The 24516-nt window shown below is 34.3% G+C and overlaps 1 protein-coding gene across 7 annotated transcripts in view; it reads left to right on the plus strand.

Moving 5' to 3' along the window:
- Nucleotides 1–24516, plus strand: part of CNTLN (centlein) — a 202876-nt gene that overhangs the window by 152604 nt on the left and 25756 nt on the right. For 6 of the 7 annotated variants that reach the window (XM_084504846.1, XM_084504849.1, XM_084504851.1 and 3 more), the window contains 5 exons: nucleotides 11683–11847; nucleotides 15158–15255; nucleotides 16989–17115; nucleotides 18859–18996; nucleotides 19335–19520. In XM_084504846.1, coding sequence (XP_084360972.1) covers nucleotides 11683–11847; nucleotides 15158–15255; nucleotides 16989–17115; nucleotides 18859–18996; nucleotides 19335–19520 — 714 coding nt within the window. The remainder of the gene's footprint in view (nucleotides 1–11682; nucleotides 11848–15157; nucleotides 15256–16988; nucleotides 17116–18858; nucleotides 18997–19334; nucleotides 19521–24516) is intronic. The other variant, XM_084504850.1, reaches the window with a different exon arrangement.

Raw genomic sequence — 24516 nt, forward strand, 5'->3', positions numbered from 1 at the left:
GCAGAGTGTAGCAACATTTATCCAGGAATTTGTGAAATGTCACTCGGATCATGTTCATAAGGTAAACTGTGCAAAAACCAGGATCCAAGCAGAGAATCCATGAGGAATTGGACGTGACTCTCGTACTCCTTTGTCCTATCTTCTAGGTCAGGCAAAGTGTTACTTGTTAAAACAATGTCTGTGTTTTATATCAGATGTTGAAAAAGTATGATTATCACTAGGAACACCCTGTACAATATCGTTGTACTGTTGTTTTACTCGGTATTTTAGGTCACTTGGGAAAACAGTATTTTAAGTCAGTGAAGGTGATCTAAACATTGCAAGTCTATAATTTCTGTTTGTAAAAGAAAATGACAGTTCTTGTATGCTTCCAGCTAGGAAACTCTGCTATTCTCTAAAGAATTTAACTTTTCTTGCTTCACTTTGCCTTTAGAGATGTGGCAATGCATGTTTGTCATTAGGATGTCAGGAAGCAAGAGTGGTCAAAAAGCATGTGACTGTTTCTGACAAAGTACTGATATTTGCATGTTTTATTTCTTTATAAATCATGATTGAATAAGACTGCCCAGTTTTGTTTGTAGCAAAAGCATAAGTCATGAAAAATAAGTTAAATAATAAAAAGGAATGCTGCCATATGCTGTTTAACTATTAGTAGAGGGTCAGATGTGACTTTTTGAGGCATTTGTGGTAAACAGTGTTTCAGCTACAGATTCACTGTTAACTGCGAAGTGAATGTTGCACCTTCTCATTAAAAATACAATATTAAAAAAAAAAAAAAGGTTTTAAAGTGTGAAAAATAACATCACCACAAAACCATGCAATTATTATTTTTAAGCTTCTATTTCTAGGAGAGATATAACAATAACAATCTGAAAGCTAGCCATGAAGGAAAAATAATTATTGTTATATTAGCCACCAGTTTCAATTTTAAGCATTAAGGTAATTAGAAAGTTTTCAAGATCATTTGATTTTAAAATACAGTTGCTAGTTAAAGAAGGAGGAAACAAGTGTTGTTGAAGTTTAAGGTCTGAGTTTTGCTATTTTATATTCCAACTATAACTGATTTATTTTATTTCTGTAAGATAATTTCTGTAGTTTGAATTTCACAATACCAAATCAAGATTTACCTAATCACTTGAGTGGCAACTCAAGTTGTTGTTGTTTGTTTGGTTGTTTTTTTTGTCTATTGATTTTTGTCTTGCTTTGGTTTGGTTTGGTTTGTTGTGTGGATATGTATGTTTCTGTTGCAAAGGTCTAAAGGCTGGCCAAATACGATTGTTTCTTTCTGAGAAATGTGTGGATTGTATTTCATAGCATAAAGGCCACCTGCAAGTCAAATCTACCACTCTTCGTAGTAGAAACATTCACAGCTTATCAAGTGTTATTTTTCACAGAGGATATTTATTTTGCTACTTAGCACTGGCGAGGCATTCTGTGAGATACTGTATCTTGTTTGGGCACCACACTTAAAATATACATATTGGAAGAAATCTACAGGAATTTTAGGAAGTGTTGAAGATGCTACCTATGAGAAAAGATTCAAGGAAAGTAATTCCTGAAATAACAGATCGATGATAAACACTGATGGAGTGTAATAGGTCCCTTCCGATGTGTAAAAGATTATTTTAAAAGGCTAATGGTCAGTATGTGCTTCTGTCTCTTTTAAGGTAAAGCATAAAGAAATAGACTTATTTTTTCAAGAAGGATTATTGATATCTATGACAGATGTTCTCACTCAGAGGGCACTGAAAACTGCGAAAGGTTGACATGGGCATTTTTGCAGTTATACCAAAATTTTCAGGGGTAGTCTACTTACATTGCTTTGTGCAAGCGCTAAATTTAACATATTCGTGACATCATTTCCAGTCTTGGTCTTGCAGTACTTAATTTTTTGTCCTCTTCTCATTCTCAAAATGGAATGACTGTTTTTTACCTACCTAAGACTGGAAATATATCTTAATACTGAAGAGTATAAACAATGGCACTTACAGCTATTCTCCATAAACTTTTATTTCTTGAAAACCAAGTTCACATTTTCTCTCATGCAGTTTATTATTCTTTGGTTTCTAATAATACCTATCATTAACCAGAAGGGCCCATAACAATAGCTCCCACACCTTATTCTTGGGGTAATTATTTCAGAAGGAAGTATATCCTAGAAATCTGGATTTAGCTTTTTACTAAAAGAGGGTGGATTTAGATTACGTATTAGGAAGAAATTTTTTTACCGGGGAGGGGAGGGATGGGCTGTGTGAAGCACTGGCACAGGTTGCCTGAAGAAGCTGTGGCTGCCCCATCCCTGGAAGTTTTCAAGGCCAGGTTGGATGGGGCTTTGGGCAACCTGGTGTAGTGGGAAGTGTCCCTGCCCATGGCAGAGAGGGTTGGAATTGGATGATCTTTAAGGTCCCTTCCAACACAAACTATCCTGTGATTTGGATATTCTATGAACTCTAGGTTGCAGAGTTTTTTTGAGCTCATCCAGAATTAAGCAGGTAAATCTTCTTCACTGGTTCAGCACTGTAAAACATCAGTTTCCTGTACTTAACCTTTTTTGTCTACTGATCCCACGATGAGATTTCTCTTTCTAGTTTAATGAAGAAAAAGAATTGGTCTTCTGGGAATTGGCTCTTATTCCCACAATCTCTTGGTTAAGTTTGTGTCTGTAAAGTTATTGCTCATACTTTTTTGTCCTGTCTACTCCCCTTCACTTGAAAACGTATCCATAGCCAGGAGTGCAAACCAGAAAAGCACAGCCTCTCACATTACTATACCAAAGAAGACATATAAACCTTTGGGATTCATTTGATGTTTTTTCATCTTTCTGGGCATAAAGGATTAGGAGCAAAGAATTAAGACATCAACAACAGTAGGAATGTGTTAAGAACTAAGACTACTTTTGAGACCAAAAAATAAAAAAATCTTATTTGGGTTCTATGCATGAGGTTCCTTTTCTGTAGCATGCTTTCCTTGTGATTATCCTCATTTTTCTCTGTCTTGGGCCCTGGTTGTTGCAGACAATGAATAATGGCTCACAGGATTTGTTGGCATCCCTACAGAAGTCAGACAACAATACACTTCTTTTTACACTAAGGGAAGAGTTTTTATACTTTTGAAGCCACGTATGTGTGCCTAAACTGCCTGGACTTCCTAGACCTACTGATAGAGAAGATAGGATAATGTTAGTACTTCTTGCTGATGCTCTGCACCATCTGATTTGTTATCCCTAAGTGTCATTGGCAATTAGTGAAGCAGTCATGTACTCTTCCCATAGTTGTGTTGCGTTCAGGTTCATTTTACGTCACTCTGGCTACCTTTGATGCCTAATGTGGCAAGAAGTTCTTTCTTGGTAATGGAGATTGTATGGCTAGCCATACCGTGTCTCATGAGATTCAGAGGCACTGGAAAAGACTATATACTGTTTGCTGTCTGAACTGTGCCTATGCACAGTTTTCTGTTCATTTGGAGATTCAAAGGTGGTCCTGTGATCTTTGGGCTGTTATGTGCATCAAATAGGAATGTATGAGTCAACCTGTATATTCTTATCTCAGTGATGCAAGCAGAACAAAATGAGGGAAATATTAAGAGATGGCAGTTGTAGATCTGCTTGAGGCTGGATCCTTGGATTGCAGGGATCTGGCACAACCACAATATTGCCTTCAAATTATTCATGTATGTGAAAAAAATTAATCACCCAAATGAGTCACACTGTTGATCATAATTATGATATAGGGAAAATATATTTCAGTTTACATATTAGCCAGAAAATACATCTTCTCCTTAAGGTCTCTTCAGTACGTTAATATATAACAGAAGGAATACTTTACCCTAAAATGTTCGCCTATGTCTGTTGTTCTAGTTGGGGTTTCAATGATAACATATAATACAAATTAAAGATAAGACTGTAGGGGTTCATTTACGAGAATCCGGGGATGAATTACCGCTTTAAATTAAATGCAATACATTCTAGAGTTAATTTTTAATGCAATTAGTGATTTTGAAAAATATCTCCTATCCTGATATCCCCCCCCAATGTCTGTCATCAACTTCCTCATACCCCTTAGAACTGCCTAGCAATATGCCTTTATTTTCTTACATGGAAAATCAACGTATAGTATATTAATATTTATACTGTATTACCTTTATATGACTAGAGAAGTTCCAGACTCTTCGATCTTTCATTTTCCAGCTCTTTGTTGTGTATCTATATTTTTGACCTGCTCTGTGAGAACCCTGAACATTTCCAGTAATTAAAATTGTTAATTTAATCTACACACAAAATATTTTGCTTTTATATAATTGACCATATGAAAAATAATAATAATGATAAAGCTCCTGAGGACATTTTTTTCAGCAAAAAAATTTTTGATTGTGGAAGCAGTTACAAATTATTGTATAAATAATTTTTATACAGTTACAAATTATTGTATAAATTCAAACCTACATATATATTAATACATTTTGTTTCTCAGATACTGCAACCCACCTTTGATAATATTTTCTAGTACTTTCAGTATTTTTATCTCAAAATACCCATATGGCAACTCCAAACCTTTGTGTCTTTTAAAAGTGATTTCTGTAAGTTTACAGAAAACAGTCTTTAACAGTTTAAAAATTGAGATTTAAGTAAATGAGAGCAATATTTAAAGATGAGGCCAGAGTATGGTAGATGGAACAGCTTTCCCTACACGCACAGAATTCCTGCCCACTCACATTGAGATGCAGAAATATTTCAATAGAAAATGGTTCACTCTCTAAAACAGATGGAAATGAGGAGAGGTTAAATTAATATTTCACCATTCTTTCAGCTGTTTAGTTTCTTTCTTGGTTATATTTTCTTTTAAAATAATTTTTAATTTTTAAAGATACAAAGCTGTATGCTTTTGGAAATAAGCACATAAATAAAAAGAAAGTTTAAAAACAGTCTTTAAAATAGCATTTTCAGTTTGGTTTCTTTCTATTTTATGTGAGCTATACGGAAAACAGATGGAAGCATTATTAATTTTTTCCCCCAATGAGTTTTAGTGCAGCATATTTGTATGTGTTATCTGAAACATATGAATACTTAGTATTGCTGCTGTTAAATTCGTAATGAGTTGTAGGGATTGTGAAATTCCCTGACTGGCTCTCATGCAAGTAGTTCATTTGCAGTGCTTAGATGTGTTAAGAGTAAGCAGGGGGAATATGGCAAGCACTATCCCTGACCCTAGATGAAAAATTCAAATTTCTAGCTTTATGAGTTTGCCCCAACTCTCATATCTGGTGAAAATCGGATAAATACTGTGTAACCCTGCAAAAAATCTTGCAGTAAAACCTGGTCCTAACTATAAAAGATTGCATGGATTCCCTGTCTTCATTGAAAATTTTCTAGTCTCTAGAAAGGTGTGGATATTTTGCAGTAAATGTTATACATCTGATATAAGTCTTTATTTGTATATACCAGTAGCTAAGGTGCTCAGGCATGTTAGGTGTTGGAGTACCTAAGTCAGTATGTATTTGTTTACCTAGCAATGGTAAATACCTGGAAACACGCTGGTTTCCTATTTCCACCATAGCTTCACAACTTGCTTGCTAGGGTGTTGTGTCTGTGTAGAAGTAGTTCAAATAAGTTAAACTTTAATTATATAAGATACTGTATAAAATACTTTAATTTCAAATATTTTTCATTCTAAGGAATATATATATTTTTTTGAGTTCTTTAATTTATGTGGAATAGTGAAGGCCTTTAGGCAAGGTCCTACCCAATTGTAACATCTGTATATTGTGACAGTTTGCATCTTCACACGGGAAACTGAATTCCTACAAAAATTAAAGTACATAGTTGAAATCATATAATTGATCATAATGAAAATACTTATATAAATAGCATTACATACATGGCTTCTTATATTCCATGGTTCTTATATTCCTTTGAAACTTGCAAGGACAGATGGAGTGTTGTATCTGCTTTAGTATGAAAGCAAGATAGTGTTCTTAATATATACAGAAATTAGACATGAGATACAGCAGTATTTACTCATAAAGAGATATGAAACTGAAACGGATCGAAAATGCAAGCTGAAATTGAGTTGCTGCAGGTCAATAGCCTTAACTTTGAATTGCTGTTTTATACAGATGAAATTTTTCAGAAGTGTTTTCATCATATTAAAAAATTGTTACCTAGATTATTACAGTTTCCCTTATTTTCCATAATTTGAGAAACCGTTTTGTGCACAATATGCAGTTGTATACTCGGGCTTCTCTGTTGCTTATAACAACAGATGATTTGTTGGAGAATTGGGCCCAGAATGATCCATTTATACATGAGTGTTTGTATGTTTCTCTGGAATAGATGTAAATGCTTTGTTTTTGATCTGTGTGGTATTATTGTCCTTTACAAATGTAAAAATAAAATAAAAAAGTGGACCTATCTACACTATTTTTTTTTTCATTTCATAAAATACCATAGCTAGACCAAATATTGTAACACTAAGCTTTTTTAAGTTGTAGAATGAATTTTAATTTTTTATGAACCTCATTTTGATACAAAGTAGCTACATTAAAATTACATTAAAAGTTTTATGAAGTGGTGTACAGTAAATGACCTTTATAAACAATGATTACTCTTTGTTTGATCAATACTAACACATGATTAGAAAGACATTCAAAGACTTTTAAAGAGTCTTTATTTGTTGGCAATAACACCTGTATTTCCAAGAATAGTTGAGTTTGCATTTTGTGTGTGTTAAATGGCAGTTCTGAAGATAATGGTGTATGTTTTACTTTTATAAAGCTGGTGAACTCTGATTGTGTTACAGTGACATTATCAAAAGGACAACTGTATTTTTTCTTTACTAAAATAACTGAGATGAAAAATATGCCTCTTATCTGCATGCTGATATCTGTATTCCTCTGCTGGGAACTAATTTAAACACTTCATGAAAGATTGACATTTTCAGTGCCTTAAACATCCTTAAAAGCTGCTTTGTTCATTGCAAACCATATTTAGTATGACCTCATAATAATGTAGCACACCTCAAGTGTCATGCCTGTCTTTACTATGCACACTGGAGCTATGTTCATCTATACTAGACAACTGCACTTCAAGGAAAGTTTTTTTTTTTTTTTTTTTCGTGATAGGCAATTAGCAGTAATTAGGAAGATTCACCTCAATAAGATGTCAACATGAGATTGTTTAAAAAAGTTGAATGTCAATGGCTTTAAAGGAGTGTTTTTTTTTTTTTTTCTCTGACACATAGGTATGGCATGTGAAACATGAAATGTTAATTTAACTTTTCTGCTTATTATTCATGCACAATATTATTTTGTCATTCAGATACTACACTGACAGAGTGCAAGGGGTGTTAAAATAGTGCTGCTAGAATAAAAAGAGGATTAATCTACCATTGGCCAATTAGCCAAAGGGTACTTAATGGTCTCTAAAGGCTACTGAAGTCTAACAACTAGCTAAAGCACTGGCAAAAAGTCCTCTATATTACCTTCATTTACTTGACATTTTGTGAAACAGAGTCTGCTGCTGATAACTACATTTGGCTAAAGAAAAAAAAAACACTGACTGATACAGTAGATATTACCAAAAAAAAAAAAAAAAATCAGAAGAATAAGTGACAACTTTTATGTTTTGTAACTTTTTCTTGTATTTGAGGGGTGTTTGTTTCAGTTTAGAAATATGGTATTAAATCACCAAAGACTTGTATTATGTATTCCTGTCTGGAATGCTAAATAATCAACCACATAAAGCACTTGCATGAAGAAAACTTTCACTAAGGATTTGGAATTATTGGCCTTTTCTCTATATGATCACATTAAGTATGCAGCAGAGTTGGCTTTTTAGTCTAGAAGTGGTATACAGCTTTCATATTTTCAAATAGCTGCATACCACTTATATTAGTATTAGCTTTGTTTTCTGTGATCCTTCAGGCAGAGGTCGGTTTTGATTCAAGTGAAAAAAACAGAGTCAAGATTGGTGGGACTGACTATAAATTTTGACTTCGATATTGTAAATATGTTTATCGTGTTATAATAGTATTTGATAGTATGTGTAAAATCACAAATACCTAACTTGCAAACTGCTTGCAAATGTTTTGAAAAGTTGTATTGTGGTTTATGTTTGCAACAAGTACTGCTTTTCTTGTATATTTTCATGATTGAGATAAAGAAGAAGGTTTTGCTTTAAAACCTTCAGACAAGCAGTGCTGGATTTTGAAATGGAACTTTGTACTGGAGCTGCGCAGTACAGCAAACGTATTTTATTACCTACTGTAGAAAGTTCTTTTAGAGAAAAAAAAAAGGAATTTGTTGAAGTCAAGTTTACTACAGAAATTTCCATACACTGTGATGTTTTTTGTGTGCCAGTGTTTTAGAGTGAGAAGTTTCATAGCAAATATGATTTTAACACGTTTATGGATATTTATATTGGTTATAGCTGGATTACAAAATGAGTAGTAAAGTACGGTTTTCAGTGCTTGAAGAGTATTTCAAGAATGCCAGATTTATATCCCATTTTCAAATTTTGCCTATTCTATTTAATCTGCTAACAGTGTATAAACCATTTTAGAGTTGTTGCAGTATAGTAGCAACGACCACGAACATAAATGTCATTGTCATATTTGCTAGTTGCAGTAGGAGTTTGACTCTCCTGTAGACTCTGCTAGAAGCTCCTCACAGGGTTGTTGTGATGCAGGGGAGCAATAGGCTGTTCCAGGAGCTTCCTGCATGAATCCATTGGGTGTTCCATGCTGCCGTGTTTCTGAGAAGAGGGCATATGGTAAAAGGCATTGCTGAGTCACTGGGAGTTTTACATTGACTACACAGAAATGGAGATTTCATCACTTATCCCTTTGTGTACAGCAGAACAGAGTGTCATGGGTATACCAGGAGCAAGGAGATTAAGATAGATGGATGTTAAAATATTGAATCTATAAACATCTGTTAAGCCAAAACACTCTGGAGGAGGTGCAGCAGACAAAGGCCGCTACATCTTGGAGGAACAGCGGTAGCCTGCCTTTACAAACATCTGGTCTAGCTGGTGTTTAAGATTCTACCTTTCATCCTAGTGACCTCTTCCCTTAGAGTAAATCCTTTTTACTCTGTCATTCAGGATTTGTGTGCATGGTAGCGCATACACAAAAAAATCTCCTGTGTCTAAAAAGGAATGAAAGACTTAACCTAAAACTTAGAGATTGGTGAGGAACAACTGGGCAACAAACTTGTTTATTGATTAAGTAAATTCAAGGTATATCTTTTAGACATAAATATTTTTGGGGATAAGGTCTGTTTTTCATATCCTACATAGATTTATATAGAATTTTCTAATACCCTTCAATATGTTGCAAATAAAAGAACAATGCAACAGGATTATTTAAAAAAAAAAAAAAAAAAAAGAATCAAAATGACCAACCTAACCACCCTCTAACACCATTGATGTAGTCTGTACAGCTTTTGGAGATAAACAGCTTGGTGCTGATTGCATTTGTGTGTCTGTCTTTGCTTTTTGCAAATTAATGGATGCTTTTCCTTTGTATACTACTTTGACACATCTCCCTGAAGTCTGATATTGTTTCTGCAGTTAATATTTGTATACATTTGTATTTGAAATATTTTTTTCTACTTCCTCACTTAAGTAAATATTATAAGTATTGGCACCTGTTCCACCAAACCCCTTTCTTTTTCAGCGTATTCAGAAATGACAGGTTTTGGTAAGTAGCTGCTGCAGTCATGGCATTTTGCTGGCAGCAGTCTTAAATTGCCTAAAAACTTCTGCAAGTAGCTGGCTGTCTTGGGCAGATAGAGGGGCATCTCTAATTTTAATCAGAGATATTGATCTAGCTATGATTTTTTTCTTTTCTTTTTATGAATAATTTATTATAGAAACACTGAATCATGAAATTCTGCATGTAGAAATATTGGCAATACTAGACAAATTAACCTAAATCATATACCTTTCTATACCGCATTTTTCTGTACTGCTATTGGTTTTGTTTGTTAAAGTAGTCTTCATTTTGTGTTGTAACCATACTGTATTAATTGTGAGAATAATATAACAGGTTATGGAACTGCCAATTACTAAACACACTAACAGTATTTATCTCTTTGTCAGTAAAAACAGCAGACTCGGAAGGGAACAGAAAGAGTAACCCTTCTACTAAGAACAGTACTTATCTCAGATATATATGGGAGCACATAAACACATGAACGTAAAATGTTTTTTCATTTTGTGTTGTTTTGTTTTTAATAAAGGCAAACGGTATAAAATCTAATTTTCAGTTAAACAATACAACATTTGGAAAAAGAGCACTATCTTTAACCTTCTGTCACACATTTTTGGTGTGTGTGTAGAAGCATATAATCAGCCACACATTTAGCCATTTTAAGCTGTAATATCTTTCCCAGTTTCTTATCAGGATTCTTCGCAAAGGAAGTTTTTTTTCCCCTTTGAGAGATTTCAATACCATTTTGTATAATTGTTCCTTATGTTAAACTACCATATTACAACCTTCTTTGGAATAATAAGATAGTACTGTTGATACCCTCTTAAGGAACAGGGAGTTGTTAGGCCATCAGTGGGCCTAACATTTGGGTTGACTACAGATTTGTGAAAGTTAAGCACTAACATGAAGATTATTTCAGTTCCCCTTTTCATAAAATAACATTCAATATTATCTAAATTAAAACAAGTATTTTATTTAAAAGATTACCTCTATAAAGAGTACCATGAAATATATTGTTACAAAGATTAAATAAGTCTTGTCAGTTGTCAATCAAGTGCAACAAGACTGAGAGTTAGTTTGCATGTTATTTATTTGAACTAAATCCCTAACAAGCCTCGTCTGCTAATTGGACTTAGCATTTATGTTGCTAAATGAGAAGCATTTTGGCTGCAGTATAGGGTGGTAAGACCTACCCAGTGGAATAAACAACTAACATCTGTTATCCTGTCCTGCTCCAGCTTGGCTTTTACCACTTAAGTACCTCAGCCCTAGAGTCAAGGTTATGGAATATGTGGTTCTCTGGCTATGGTGCGTATATGTGAAAGGGAAGAAATAGCACAACATGAGTAAAGACCAGCCAACCAGAAGATATTTAGTGCAGCTGGTCCACTTTGCTTTAACCTCTACAAGCCCTACAAATATCAAAACAAAAGCCAAGAGAAGAGTGTATGTTTTATAGCAGTTGTCAACACAGCAATTCAAGTGAGCTTACGGTGGTCACCATTAAAACAGTTTTGACATTTAACCACCTTTAATACAGCTTGGTGCCTGAGATACCTTGGTATTTCTTCATTGGTATAGAAATAATGCTAGAATTCCAGAGAAATTCTGGGTAAACAGGTTTTAATAGTAACTTCTATTGCTAATAGTAATTAATAATTACCATTATTTACTATTGTAAGTGGTAATTTTTGCCTGTCATGGTACAAATTGCAACAGTGAAACTTGAATCAGCTTGCCTTGAAAAAATATCTTGTTTTTAATGTTACTTTAATTCTCTTTCTTGCCAGATTTGATCTTTGCATGGACCAGAGATTCCAGCCAGCAGCATTGTACTCAGCATTATGTACCATAATTATAGATAATATATACTGTTTCATTCATCTTGAATTATAAACCACAGAAGCATCTGATATAATGAAGCAGAAGTATTTTTAGGATGCAATTGTGATTGTTGCTTCTGTTTGTAAAACAGGTGTTGACCTCTAACCTGGCCAAGTGGCAACAGGAGAAGGAAGACTTACAAGGAAAATTGAAGTTGAGAGAACATCTGTCTCAAACTGCTGGCAAGAGTGAAGCCACACCAGCTCCTTCAAAGAACATTGATTTAGAGATGAAACAGCTGCAGTGCAAACTAAAGGTGACAGAACAGATTATCTGGTGCTGAGAATAATTCACATGAACAGTATTTCATAACTGGGTCAAGCATATATATATATTTATATACATATCTTCACACTCACATATGCATATCATTAATATATGTTAGCCAATGATTAGGAGCTTAGGTTTTAGATAATCTTTGATGTTAAACAGAAATGTAGTCATAATCAGAAGAATTAAAACTTTTTTTTGCAGATCAGATAGGCCAAAAAGGGAGTTTATTGAGTTTTCACATAATAATTAAATGCATCTTGTTGAAAAGTGCTGTGGAATGGCTTTAATGAGCATTGTGGTGATTACTCTGCTTCTTTTAAGAAGGAGATAAGCAAACAGCTATCAGTGAAAGAAGAGGATAGAATTTTGGCACATTGTACAGCTCATGTAACAGTGTTATGTTACTTACATGTCACTACTATTATTGATTTTAAAGAGAGATCATTCTTCATATTAGTGTTTTTGTAGATTAGCTGGTAGGAAAATACTGACTTGTTGATTATTTCATTCTTCAGTCTCTGGTGAATACTGTATATGAATGGTGTAGATTCTAGGTTGTGCTGATGTATCTGAGAGCTTTCTCAAGGGGTGGCTTGCCTGGAACATATTAGTTCTTTCTTCCTCTCTTCTCACTGAATGAAATATATGTGCAGCAGAGTGTCTTCGGGTGTGTTTTTTTTCCTTCATTTTGTTTTTCATATTTGAGTAAAGATATACAGTCAAAATGGTACAGCTTCCTGCTGCTAGAAGAAAATGCACACTAGCAAGCTGTCTGCCAAAGGGCCTGCTTGAAGGCCATGTTACGCGCCTGTCTCTAAGTACTGGATTCGTTGTGCTAGCTCATGTCGGGTGAGAGAGAGAGTAGTGTTCAGACGTCTTAACTATTGATGGTAATGATGATTATATAGATCTTGGCCATAGGACATTGAATGCATAAATTCTAAGTTCAGGAATTAGTAACGGTAGGTCACATCGATGAAGAGATTCAGGCAGCAGAAAGTAGCCTTGGGAAGGCACATAGTTTTATTTCCTTGATTTATGAGAAAGAGATCTTAAAACCATACAGGTTGACTTTTTCAGTGTTGATTTCACATTTGGTTTTGCCTCGTCTGCTTCTGATGCTGCTAAGTGCTAATATCTGTTAATAAGGTTAGTTCTTTTTATGAGTGACATCCAAAAATCCAGTAGTCATTTGCTTTATGAAAATAAGAAAAATAAAAATGAGGATTTTTTGGTAAAATATAAGTAACATTCATGCTAGAAATCTACTGTTTGTCCACTACATATGAACTGCAAAATACTTTACTGAAAAATGAAAGGTTTTTTTTTTGTGTTTCCTTAGCTGAGGAAGCATTTAACAAGAAGTATTTAACATCATATATGAATCTGATGTCAAAAACACTAATATGACTTTCAATTCCTTCTTAAAGAAGTCTTACATTTTCAGTGTTAGAAAATGGAATATTAATGATCTAGGCAAAACCACATTTAAAGTAAACATAATATGTGACTCCAAATCCAGGTTAGTAGAATGACATAACTGGTGGATAAATTGGATGAGTGTTTTGACTGTGAAGGCCTGAAAAGCTACTTATATCAAGTCACTGTTAGTTTTAGTTTGACCTGATAATTTTTCAAAAATGTAAGCCCTGTAAGTCATTTTAGCAGAATAAATTCACAAAAGTTGTCAACTGTTGTTTGAGGTTATAGAAAGTTACTCTTCTGAATGCCTGAAGATACAAGCTGCAAAACCTTTCTTTACAGCTCAAAATCTCAAAGTACCTGGTTTTGTTCATTCTTTCTCTGAGCTAACTTTGCAATGTTTATTTGTGTTGTATGTAATGATTCTTTGTAACTTTGCCAGTAGGTAGAAGTGTGTTAGGTGTGGATGATGAGTTTGGAAGGAAAATACTGTAAACATATGTCTTTACCTCTGAGCCTCTACAGAGGCCCACCTAAGTATCTGAGTTCATATCTGGTGTATAAACCATGTAACTGGGTGCTTTGCTTCATACTAATGAAGTTCAGCCTCAACAAACAGGTCTCAGGAAACTCAGGAATATTCTGTTATCATACATCATTTTAACAATTTTCTGTTAATACCTCATATTATAATAATAGCAAATAGACTAGACAAGTTATTAAGAACAATATTTTACATCTAACTATGCACACAAGAATATATACTCCCCTTGAGGTCCACAGAGTTATGTACAATACTCCCATTAATGTTAATAGGTGTTACAAGTCTGCACTGAGCAGAGAAATTCTCCTGAAGAATCTTTGTTTACAGCATGTCTGATCTGTTCAATTATTGTTTATACATAATGAATAAAATGCTTTAGCACATTGGCTGAACCTGCAAAAAGACATGCATATATGTTGTGCATACTCTTCATGCATATGCATATTTTTTCAACACCTTTTGGAGTTTTGAAATCTCTACATGCAATAAATTTGAGCTGCCATTTTCAGCAATGGCATTCAAAGCATATGCTCATATTGCTAAGATGGCTACTCTAGGTAAATTTTATATTTTTATTTCTGTAGAGTGATTAAATAGTTCTTAACTAAATCTTGGGTATATTATACGTGTGTTTGCATGGAGGAGTTGAGGATTATTATTATTTTTTTAACTTCTTACTATATACAACAACGAAAGGTAACAATACAAAGGTATAATTCCCCATAGCTGGCATTACGTGTGCCTGAACATTAATATCATACTTTTTGTTGCAGAAATACAGGATTTTTGTTAGTATGGCTGAATGGAAATGTTTTGTCTTCTGCTTTGATTTTTAAGAGACACAAAACCAACAATTCCTGCAGTGGGTTTTCTTGTATATTCAAATGAACAAGATGAAAGGGATTATTGGAAAACATTCTCTTGTGCTCTAGAACCATTTAAGCATATTTTCAAGCATAATTTCAAATAAAGACCTGATTTTACTTCTCTTCTTTCCTGTTACCTTTTTAGCTAACTGTGCTATGCAAGAGAAAATTTGGTCCTGATACTGCTTTGAGCTTGCAGGTGTCCTGGGGAACATCTATTAATCATATATTTTCATACCAGTGGAAGGGTACTGATTTTGAGCATATTTTCTAATGGAAATATTTTTGCTTCAGTGTTGCTGGAAAATAAAAATTCTCCCTTTGCACAATGTAGCAGATTCCAGTTAACATTTAAGAAAATTCATATAATAGGGGAAAGTTTACAGATCCCATTATTTCAAACAAATTTACTGTTGGCTGAGATAATATTCAATATGATTTGTTTATATTCTCCAATATAGAATTCGAATAATGAAATCACTAAGCAATCAACCACCATTAAGTCTTTGAAAAATGAAGTCCATCAAAAAGAAGAACAGATTCGGGAACTTCAAGCGAAGTATGTTTACCTTTCTCTCCGTTGTGTTTGGTGCCACCCGGTGGCAGCTGTATAATCGGTACTATATCACTATTAGATGTGTAAGAGAATGTTAGATTTCTGTTTTTATTATAATCTTGCAGACTCTTACCATTCAGGTTCGTTTTGTTTTGTTTGCTTGTTTGTTTTAAAAATTAGAGAAGTACATGCTAAAATTGCATGTTTAAACTGTTGCGTTCAGCTACAATAGCTAGATACAATATCTGTGTTATAATAAGTATACCTTAAATTGGAACTCACACCATAAAGTGGACTTTTTTTTTTTTTTTTTAGTCCTTGATGTAAGTCTAAATAAATTCCTCAGCACTTTAAACGCCATGTTTCACATACAGTAATTCTTTGCCTAGGGGCTAAGAGACATGTCAAGGTTAAGATGCTTAAACAAGATTAACTATCCAGTTTTACATTCATAACAGTTAAAAAGGACAGTTGTATTTGTTTTTATTTGAATTGATTAAGGCTTATCACTCGTTTGAAATTCACATGTATTGGTTTAAAGTATGTAACTGAGATTTTTATTCTGCCTACTTACTTTAATTGATGTAATACAGTTCATCAATTATAGTACAATAAAAACATAACCTATTAGTTTATCTGTGAATTTCTTGCCTGTCCCAGAGTTTAAATCCTCTAAAAACTGTATTTTTTTTATTTGTAAGAAAAAGGCTGTTTACTTATCTGAAAATTTGTTCATTTCAGAAACAGAGAACTTTTAAAATGGTTAAATTGTGTATATGGTATATATTTGGTTTAAAATAAAACTGAAATCTTCTACCATGGTGTTTAAACTGAACTTTATAAAATAGAGTTACCAGTTATCATGCTTTCTTGATAAAATAAATAACTGCTTTTTCATAAACATTAAGATTTAATCAACAAAACCAAAATAATGTAGATGTGAAATAGATGGAAGGAATGTTAAGATGCATTAGTTTCCTGATTTTTTAATATGACACTGGCATGATATCAAACAATATTTTTTTTCCTGAATATATTATCATTTTGCTTTCATAAAAAGAAATCCAGATGTCTGTAATTCAGGTGTTAGGTATTGCTTATGTTTATATTTAATGTGTACCATAACCATGGAGGCATTGATTAACACGTAATTTTCTTATTAAATGGAGATTTTCTTGTAGTACATGAAAGTCTCTTTAGTTCAGAAGTTTGTGAAGAGTTTTATTTCTTGTTTTTTCAGATTTTAAGAGTTGTCTTATCTGGCATTATAATACAGTGGTAGTGTTTCTTCATGTATCTGTGCCTTACTGAGTTGGATGAAAGAATTCTTCCCTTCACTTTCTTTTAAAAAGAATTTTGAACAAAATGATGTTTGAAAGATATGTACTTCAGACATCAAAGAAGTGTAATTAATTAAACTGTCTTTTTTTGATAATAGCTTAGGAAGTATCATATGAGTTCAGATAATGCAAGTTAGAACATTATCCAAAGCAAAAAAGCAAATCACAAATAAATTGAATATTTAGAAATAGGTCTCTTTAACAGGAAACAATGTCATTCTTTTAGTTTAAGAATAAGCTAAGTTTCAAGATTTTAATAAACTTGTATTTAAAAAACATTCAAAAGCTACAGAATGGTAGTTTCTCTACTGCATTTATACGCCTTAGTTGTTTAAAAAAATGTGTATTAGCAATATTTTCTAACAGTGAAATGCAGTTTAACTTCTTCCCTTTTAGGATTTCTCGATTGGAGAGGGACCTTAATATGAAAAGACATTTGATAGAAGACTTACGGTCTCGTCTAAAAGCATATCAAGAAAATGAGAAAGCTTGTACTGAAACATTAGATAGCCTTGAGAGAAAGGTACTTCTTTTTTGCTAGCTGTAGTTTCATGAAAACCAAAAGCTGGTGTATTTGCATAAATTATTTCAATGCACTATACATACTAAATTAATATATTGCTTTAAGAAAACAAGGTACAGTTAATTTAACTGTGTAACTCTCCCCACTGTAATTTGTATGAAATCAGTATATGGTGATAGTTTGGATGTATTCAGCATAATTTAATGTACATGTATGTTCACTAGAGGTATAATTAAAATTTGAAGAATTCAGAACACTGAATTGCAGAGACATGCTCTAAGTAGAGAGATTTAGTTGTAGTGATATTTAGTTTTATGGAGTCTAAGTTCATAAAGTACAGCAGACCTGAAACAAGGATGATTTTACTTGACATATGCTAATGAAGTGCATGTACAACTCCTGGCTATAGTATTTAAATGGTTTAATGTGTTAATCTGTTTTGGACTGCAATATTATGAATGAGTCACACTTCTTTGGTTTTAACGCTTAATGTAATTCTATTCATATAAGTAGAATTTCATTTCTATAGCAAATTATTTCTCCTGCAAAAATCTGGGACAATTTAATGGAAGCCAGAAGAATTAGTTTATGTCTTGGCATCTTTCTATATTATCCAACCAATGTATTGCACTTCCACCTTTAATTCCTGAAAATCATGACATTCTTGATCATGACATTTTGTTATGTGTGAGGTTATGCAGCATGTGACCCTGAAATAGAAATAAACAATTTACCAGCTTGCTTTTGTTATCCTAGAATGCAGGTGCTTGCTTTATACTACAGGCACTACCTCTGCTTGAAGTCATTAAGCACTTTCAGCTCTAGAGAGAGCTACTCTCTTACCCTCCACGCCAAAGCCAGGTTGTTATTAAGAAAACCTTGGCCAGAGAGTGAAAGCATAAGTAAGCAAGGGAGATGTATGAAACGAGAGAAGTACCTGGTTTTGCTTTTGAAGACAAGATTTAGAATGGAATGATGTACTTTAATCCTGTTCTTTGAGTATATTAACTGCTGCATTTTTTAGATTCCAGATAATCAAATTCCATACATTACTTTGATTATTCTATATGGAAAATCAACTTCATAAATTTCACATTAACTTCAGCAGCAGATCAAAGAAATTCCCTGTTACTTAATACTGTCTGGACAACTTTCTGATTAGTATTGTTAAGAACTGAAGAACTGAGTTCTTCACTGGAGAACTGAATGATTTTCTAGGAGTGCTAGTCTATTTCATTTCATCCAGAATCAAGGTTCGCACTGTATGGAAAAATATAATAATTATTATTATAATATGTTGTAGAGACTGTTGGCTTGTAGACAGTCACCAGTTTCTCAGCTAGGTTTTAATTAATATATTTTGCTTCTGAAAGATACAAGAAATCAGTAGAAGCTATGGTTTATTCACATTTGGATTCATAGTGACGGTAAAATATATCTAAACTTAACAGTGCTGCAAATGAAGAGATTTTCTGTACATTTCATGCAAGTCAAGGCTTTATGTTACAGGAAAGTACATGGAAACTGATCTCTACCTGATCAGCAGTAGACTTTGTAATTTCAGAAAAAGGTACTTTTATCAAGTAATTTATATAATACAGAGAGGTATATTATGTAGTATGTATAGGCTTGTTTTAGATTTAGTTTTTATTTTTAAATTTTATTTCTATTTATTTTTATTTATTTCTGTTTATTTTTATTTTTTATTTCTATTAATCAAGTTGCTCTTTGCTTTTGTTTCAGCTAAAGTCACTGAACGAAGACTGTTCAAACAAGAAGGCTTCCATTGACTCACTGAAACAGAGGCTTAATGTAGCTACAAAAGAGAAGTCTCATTATGAGCAGATGTTTCACAAGACTAAAGATGAGTTGGAGAAAAAGGTATAATAGCTTTGTGATGAGTTTACTGTGAAACCTTTTCATATCTTTCTTTCAAATGAAAAGTTGCAAGGTCATTGGCTTAGCCTTTTTAAATACATAAAGGTAAAAAAGAACAGAAGAACACTAATGTATGTAACTGATTTCATTCACTCACCTCACTGAAATGTGTACACTGAAATATGGATGTAATGACAGCAAATGAAATTACTTTTTTCTTGTGAAATCACATTTTAAGTGTTTTGTGATATTTACCATTTTGTGGGACGTTTCTTTGTAAGCTGGCATATCTGCCTATCAGCTTTTATTGTGTCACTCCTGTTTCTCTCGATGTATTTCAGGATGTCAAGCTTTCCAATCTAGAGAGCAAAATGACTGAGACCGAATGTGCCATGACTGAACTTGAGACTGCTGCATCTCAACAACTACATGGTTTGGCTAAACAGAGTGGTCAGGCTTTGGAAACAATTCAGAAGAAGCTGCTGCTCGCCAATGACAGAGTAGAAGAGTTCATGACATTTGTGAAGGTTTGAATTTGGATTTTCTTTTGAGTGTTCACCTAAATAAGTGTAGTCCTGGGTGAAAGTAAAAAGGCAAAAGACCAAGTGGGGCTAATCTTTGCTGCATTCACTGATCTGGGGCAGTCTTTGAAGGTCATGTACTGGCTGTGTGTTAGCTCTGAACTGGTCCGAATGGCTCTAGGTCTGTTGCCTATATTTCTCTAGAATTCCGTCATTCATATTGGTCACCTTTTTGTACATCACTGCCAGCATGCTTATGTCCAAGAAAAAAAATGCATAATTGTGTAGTAAATTACTCTGGAAAAAAAAAAATTCCAGCACTTCAGAGAATACAATTCATATCTGTTGATTAGTGTGAATTACCTCATTTCCCACAAGCACGTGTTTTTGAAACTTAACTTTCATGGGGAAAGATTAGCTTTCTTCTAATACAGAATCGTTCCTCTAGGAGGAAAAAAATAGTGTTCTTTCCATAGCTACATGGTTATTTCTGGCTAAGTATGGGAAAATCTGAATTAATGTAATGTCTATCTATTTTTTTAATAAAGCATCCTGACAGATGACAGAGCCACAATTCACTCTTCATTCAGGCTGATATGGAATGACTACATTGAATAAAATGCAGTAGCAATTATTGAAAAAGGAGATAAGCAAGTGTTTATACTATAGATACCTTACATACTCCCATAACGAAAAGTTTATCAGAAATTAGAAAATGAGAAAGTAAAAGATCTTCTGTTCTCAAAAGTAGCATTAATGACACAAATCACGTATTAGCAAATATCGTGATGCTTCATTTGTTGTTGAATAATATCGCTGCTTTTCTGTTAACAACCATAAATATTCTTTAGCATTTATATGGTTGTACTGTACACACACACACACACACAAAAAATGCAGTTTCTCTATAAATAATAATAATATATAGGTACTAAAGCTAAATATGTAGTTTTTTCTCCTGGATAAAAGAATATGCATGCAAATTTCAAATAACAGTTTTGCTGACTACTGTTACTTTGCAGAAAAATTTTTTGAAAATAACAATGCTCTGTAGAATTCAAACATTGATGAACCTTAGAAGTTCATCGGTTCCTTAGAAGACTGCTTTCTTTAGTTAGGTACGAAATATTTATGGGAAAAAAAGTTCTCTGAAAACAGAATTTTTCACAGTATACCACTGTAAAAAGTATACTTAAAAATCATGGTGTTTCAATTGAATTTTGTAGTATATTGAGTAAATCACCTAAAAATAATTCTTAGGTATTTCATGCAATAGCCTGTAAAGGAAGATCAAGATGTCACAGTAAGTGACTGTGCTTTTCCCTGCACCAGCTCTTCCTTTGAAATCCAGTTTCCCTCATTTCTACTGTCTCCTTCCAGGTGGCTGTCAGTTTTCCTATGACCTTGATGTCTGGTTCTCCCTCTAGTCTCAGTAATTCAAATAAGTTTTTCCTTATAGAGATCAAATTTAATCAAGTTTAAACTCTCTCTCTTTCTGAACTTGTTCAACATATTTGTATACTCTTTTACCTTTGTCTTCTATTCTGTTCATTTTTCAAGCCTGACTTGATTTTTCTGAGTGCAAGTGTAATCTTTTCCTCATTAATCAATTTAAATCAGTTTTTATTTTTTTATTTTTTCCATGTATCTCATGACATTATGTAGTTCTTTTTAACATGCAATTAAGTCTTTTCAACATTGTTAATGAATAGGTTCAGCTAATAGAGGAACTTCAGAGAAGAGAGTGTGGCTTGCTCTTTCTATAGCAGTTAGTTATGGAAAAATTCAGATAGAAATCACTGTGGTGTTTTTTTTATATCCTGTTTTTAATTTTCACAGAATCACAGAACTGTAGGGGTTCCAGACAGGCCTTGAATATCTCCAGAGAAGGAGACTCCACAACCTCTCTAGGCAGCCTGTTCCAATGCTCCATCACCCTCACCATGAAGAAGTTCCTTCGCATGTCAGTGCGGAACTTCCTGTGCTCTAACTTGCAGCCATTGCCCCTTGTCCTATCCCCACAAACCACTGAGAAGAGGTTGGCTACATCCTTCTGTCCCCCACCACTCAGATATTTATTCACATTGATGAGATCCCCTCTCAGTCTTCTTTTCTCCAGGCCGAACAGACCCAGGTCTCTCAGCCTTTCTTCATAGGAAAGATGCTCCAGGCCCCGGATCATCTTTGTGGCCCTCCGCTGGACTCTTTCCAGAAGATCCCTGTCTTTCTTGTATTTCTTCTTATTATTCTGAAGAAGAAAATGACTCTGATACATGAAGCAGGAATGGCTAATATACATTAGAAAATATAGGCAGGAGATATTTGGGATATCTCATAGCATCTAAGAAAATTAAATGCACCTATGAAGTACGTCTTGAAATGCAACTATTGAGTAGTTATTCTTGAAATCAAACCTGTAGGGATCAATTAGAGGTAAAAACTAAAAAAGTGGATTGTAGGTATGTGATCCAAAAGGAAGGAGAATCAAGAAGCATTGGCCTTTGCCAAAATAATCATATTATTTTGAGAATTATGAAAACTTATAGTACATATAATGCATAGTATGAATTCATATGTAGTGAATAACAGAATATTGAGGGCTCGAACTTCAAAGGAATGAAGGGGCTTCTGTAACAGGACAGTCATTGTTCTTGGAACCTAGTGTGAGTATGCAGCAGGACCATAAGCAGTAATAAACAATGACTACTACCTATATTATGAGAAGAGAGTTAATTCAGCAAAAGACACTGACAGTAGTGTGCTCTTTTTCTTCAAAGGGATTATGAAGTGTCTTAGCAAAATTGAATGTTACTGTAAGTATCCAACAAATTGTCAGAGGTCAGAAAACACATGAACTAATGATGTAGCATCACATCAACTTGATGGACTATAAAAGTTAAGGGTTCCACACACAAGAGGGAAAAAAATATACATCGTCAGTCTCCACAAGAGAAAAAGGCGGAAAGTACTAATATTAACAATTAGGTGTGCAACTGAGGTGAAGCTTAAGGCTTTGGTATTATGAAATATTGAACCATATTCTAATGGTAGAGGAGCTTTGTAAATCAACTTTAAACAGAATGATCTGAGTGTGGTGCTTAATTGGTAATTAGAAGGTCACCAGCAAGCTGATAAACATAAGATGAAGATTTCATAAAATTATTTTATTTTTTTTAAATCTCATGTAGGCTAATGTAGGCTATCACAAACAAATTGGATTTGTCTAAGGAATGCAAAGAGAAAATAACAGATTTTCTGTACTAATATGTAAAGAGTCTGAACAAAGAAAGCAAATGGGTAAAACTCAATTTCGAATAGCAGTTACATGTAACAGACAAAAAGAATCATTGTTGGATGATATTACATAATTTTATTGTAAACATTTCCGGTATGTACTTGTCCAGTTACACATAACTGTTCCATTCAAGAAGTATTTTAATATTAGGGAGAATGTGTAAAAGAGATGTCTGTGAGCTGGGAGGGAGAGCAGAGGGTAGAGCTGGCATTCTGCATTAAAAGACACTATTACTTGTTTCTAGAGTCATTGATAACTCAGAAAGACAGGATCTTGAGTGCATTTGGATCAATATGCTAAGTCAGGAAACCTAGAGGAGAGGTTTCTGGTAGGAGTTAGTTATATACCACTGGATCAAATTAGAGTATTTAATAAGTTACTAGTTAATCACATATTTGTAATGTACAGTAAAGCACTGCATTGCTACAGAGATCACATTTTGGGAGCTTAGGTAGGTAACCAAAACTGCTAGATTGTAAACTCCAGTGATAGCTTCTAAAAATCATGGAAAATACAATTAGAAAGAAAAATTGCTGTATCTAATATGTTGTAAGTTATTCCTGAAATCATTTTTGTTGGAGTGTGGTATAGGGATCAGGCGTTAGGCCTTAAATCACATTCAGGGGGAATAAAAAGGGCACCTGAAATAGTAGACATTGCTGATTCAGAGTAGCTCATTCTTCAACGCTGTGATAGGAAGATTTAGGCTAGGAAAAGATATGAAAAAATGTGTACTATAACAGTTTAAGTAATAAAAAAACATAGCTCCACAATTAGAGGATAGCTCCTTATAGATGTCTATTTCAGTTTGATAGGAAAGAGAATACAATATTTAGAAATAAAAAGGCAAAATAAAGGAAGTAGGAAATCGATTATAGGTGATAACCTGAAAATGTGAGTAGCAATAGGGTATAGTGGATGGAGATTAGGATAAGATAAGATGAAACTGTATGAAGTTCAACAAGGCCAAGTGCCGGGTCCTGCATCTGGGGTGCAATAACCCCAAGCAGCGCTACAGGCTGGGAGATGAGTGGTTGAAAGCTGCCTGGCAGAGAAGGACCTGGGCGTGATGGTGGATAGTCGGCTGAATATGAGCCAGCAGTGTGCTCAGGTGGCCAAGAAGGCCAACGGCATCCTGGCTTGTATAAGAAACAGTGTGGCCAGCAGGGCTAGGGAGGTGATCGTCCCCCTGTACTCGGCTCTGGTGAGGCCGCACCTTGAGTACTGTGTTCAGTTTTGGGCCCCTCGCTACAAGAAGGACATGGAGGTGCTTGAGCGAGTCCAGAGAAGGGCGACGAAGCTGGTGAGGGGCCTGGAGAACAAGTCTTACGAGGAGCAACTGAGGGAGCTGGGTTTGTTCAGCCTGGAGAAGAGGAGGCTCAGGGGCGACCTTATCGCTCTTTACAGATACCTTAAAGGAGGCTGTAGCGAGGTGGGGGTTGGCCTGTTCTCCCATGTGCCTGGTGACAGGACGAGGGGGAATGGGCTTAAGTTGCGCCAGGGGAGTTTTAGGTTAGATGATAGGAAGAACTTCTTTACCTAAAGGGTTGTTAGGCATTGGAACAGGCTGCCCAGGGAAGTGGTGGAGTCACCATCCCTGGAGGTCTTTAAAAGACATTTAGATGTTGAACTTAGCAATATGGTTTAGTGGAGGACTTGTTAGTGTTAGGTCAGAGGTTGGACTCAGTGATCTTGAGGTCTCTTCCA

The sequence above is a fragment of the Aythya ferina genome, assembly GCF_964211825.1.
Source record: "Aythya ferina genome assembly, chromosome: Z".
Taxonomy (NCBI): domain Eukaryota; kingdom Metazoa; phylum Chordata; class Aves; order Anseriformes; family Anatidae; genus Aythya; species Aythya ferina.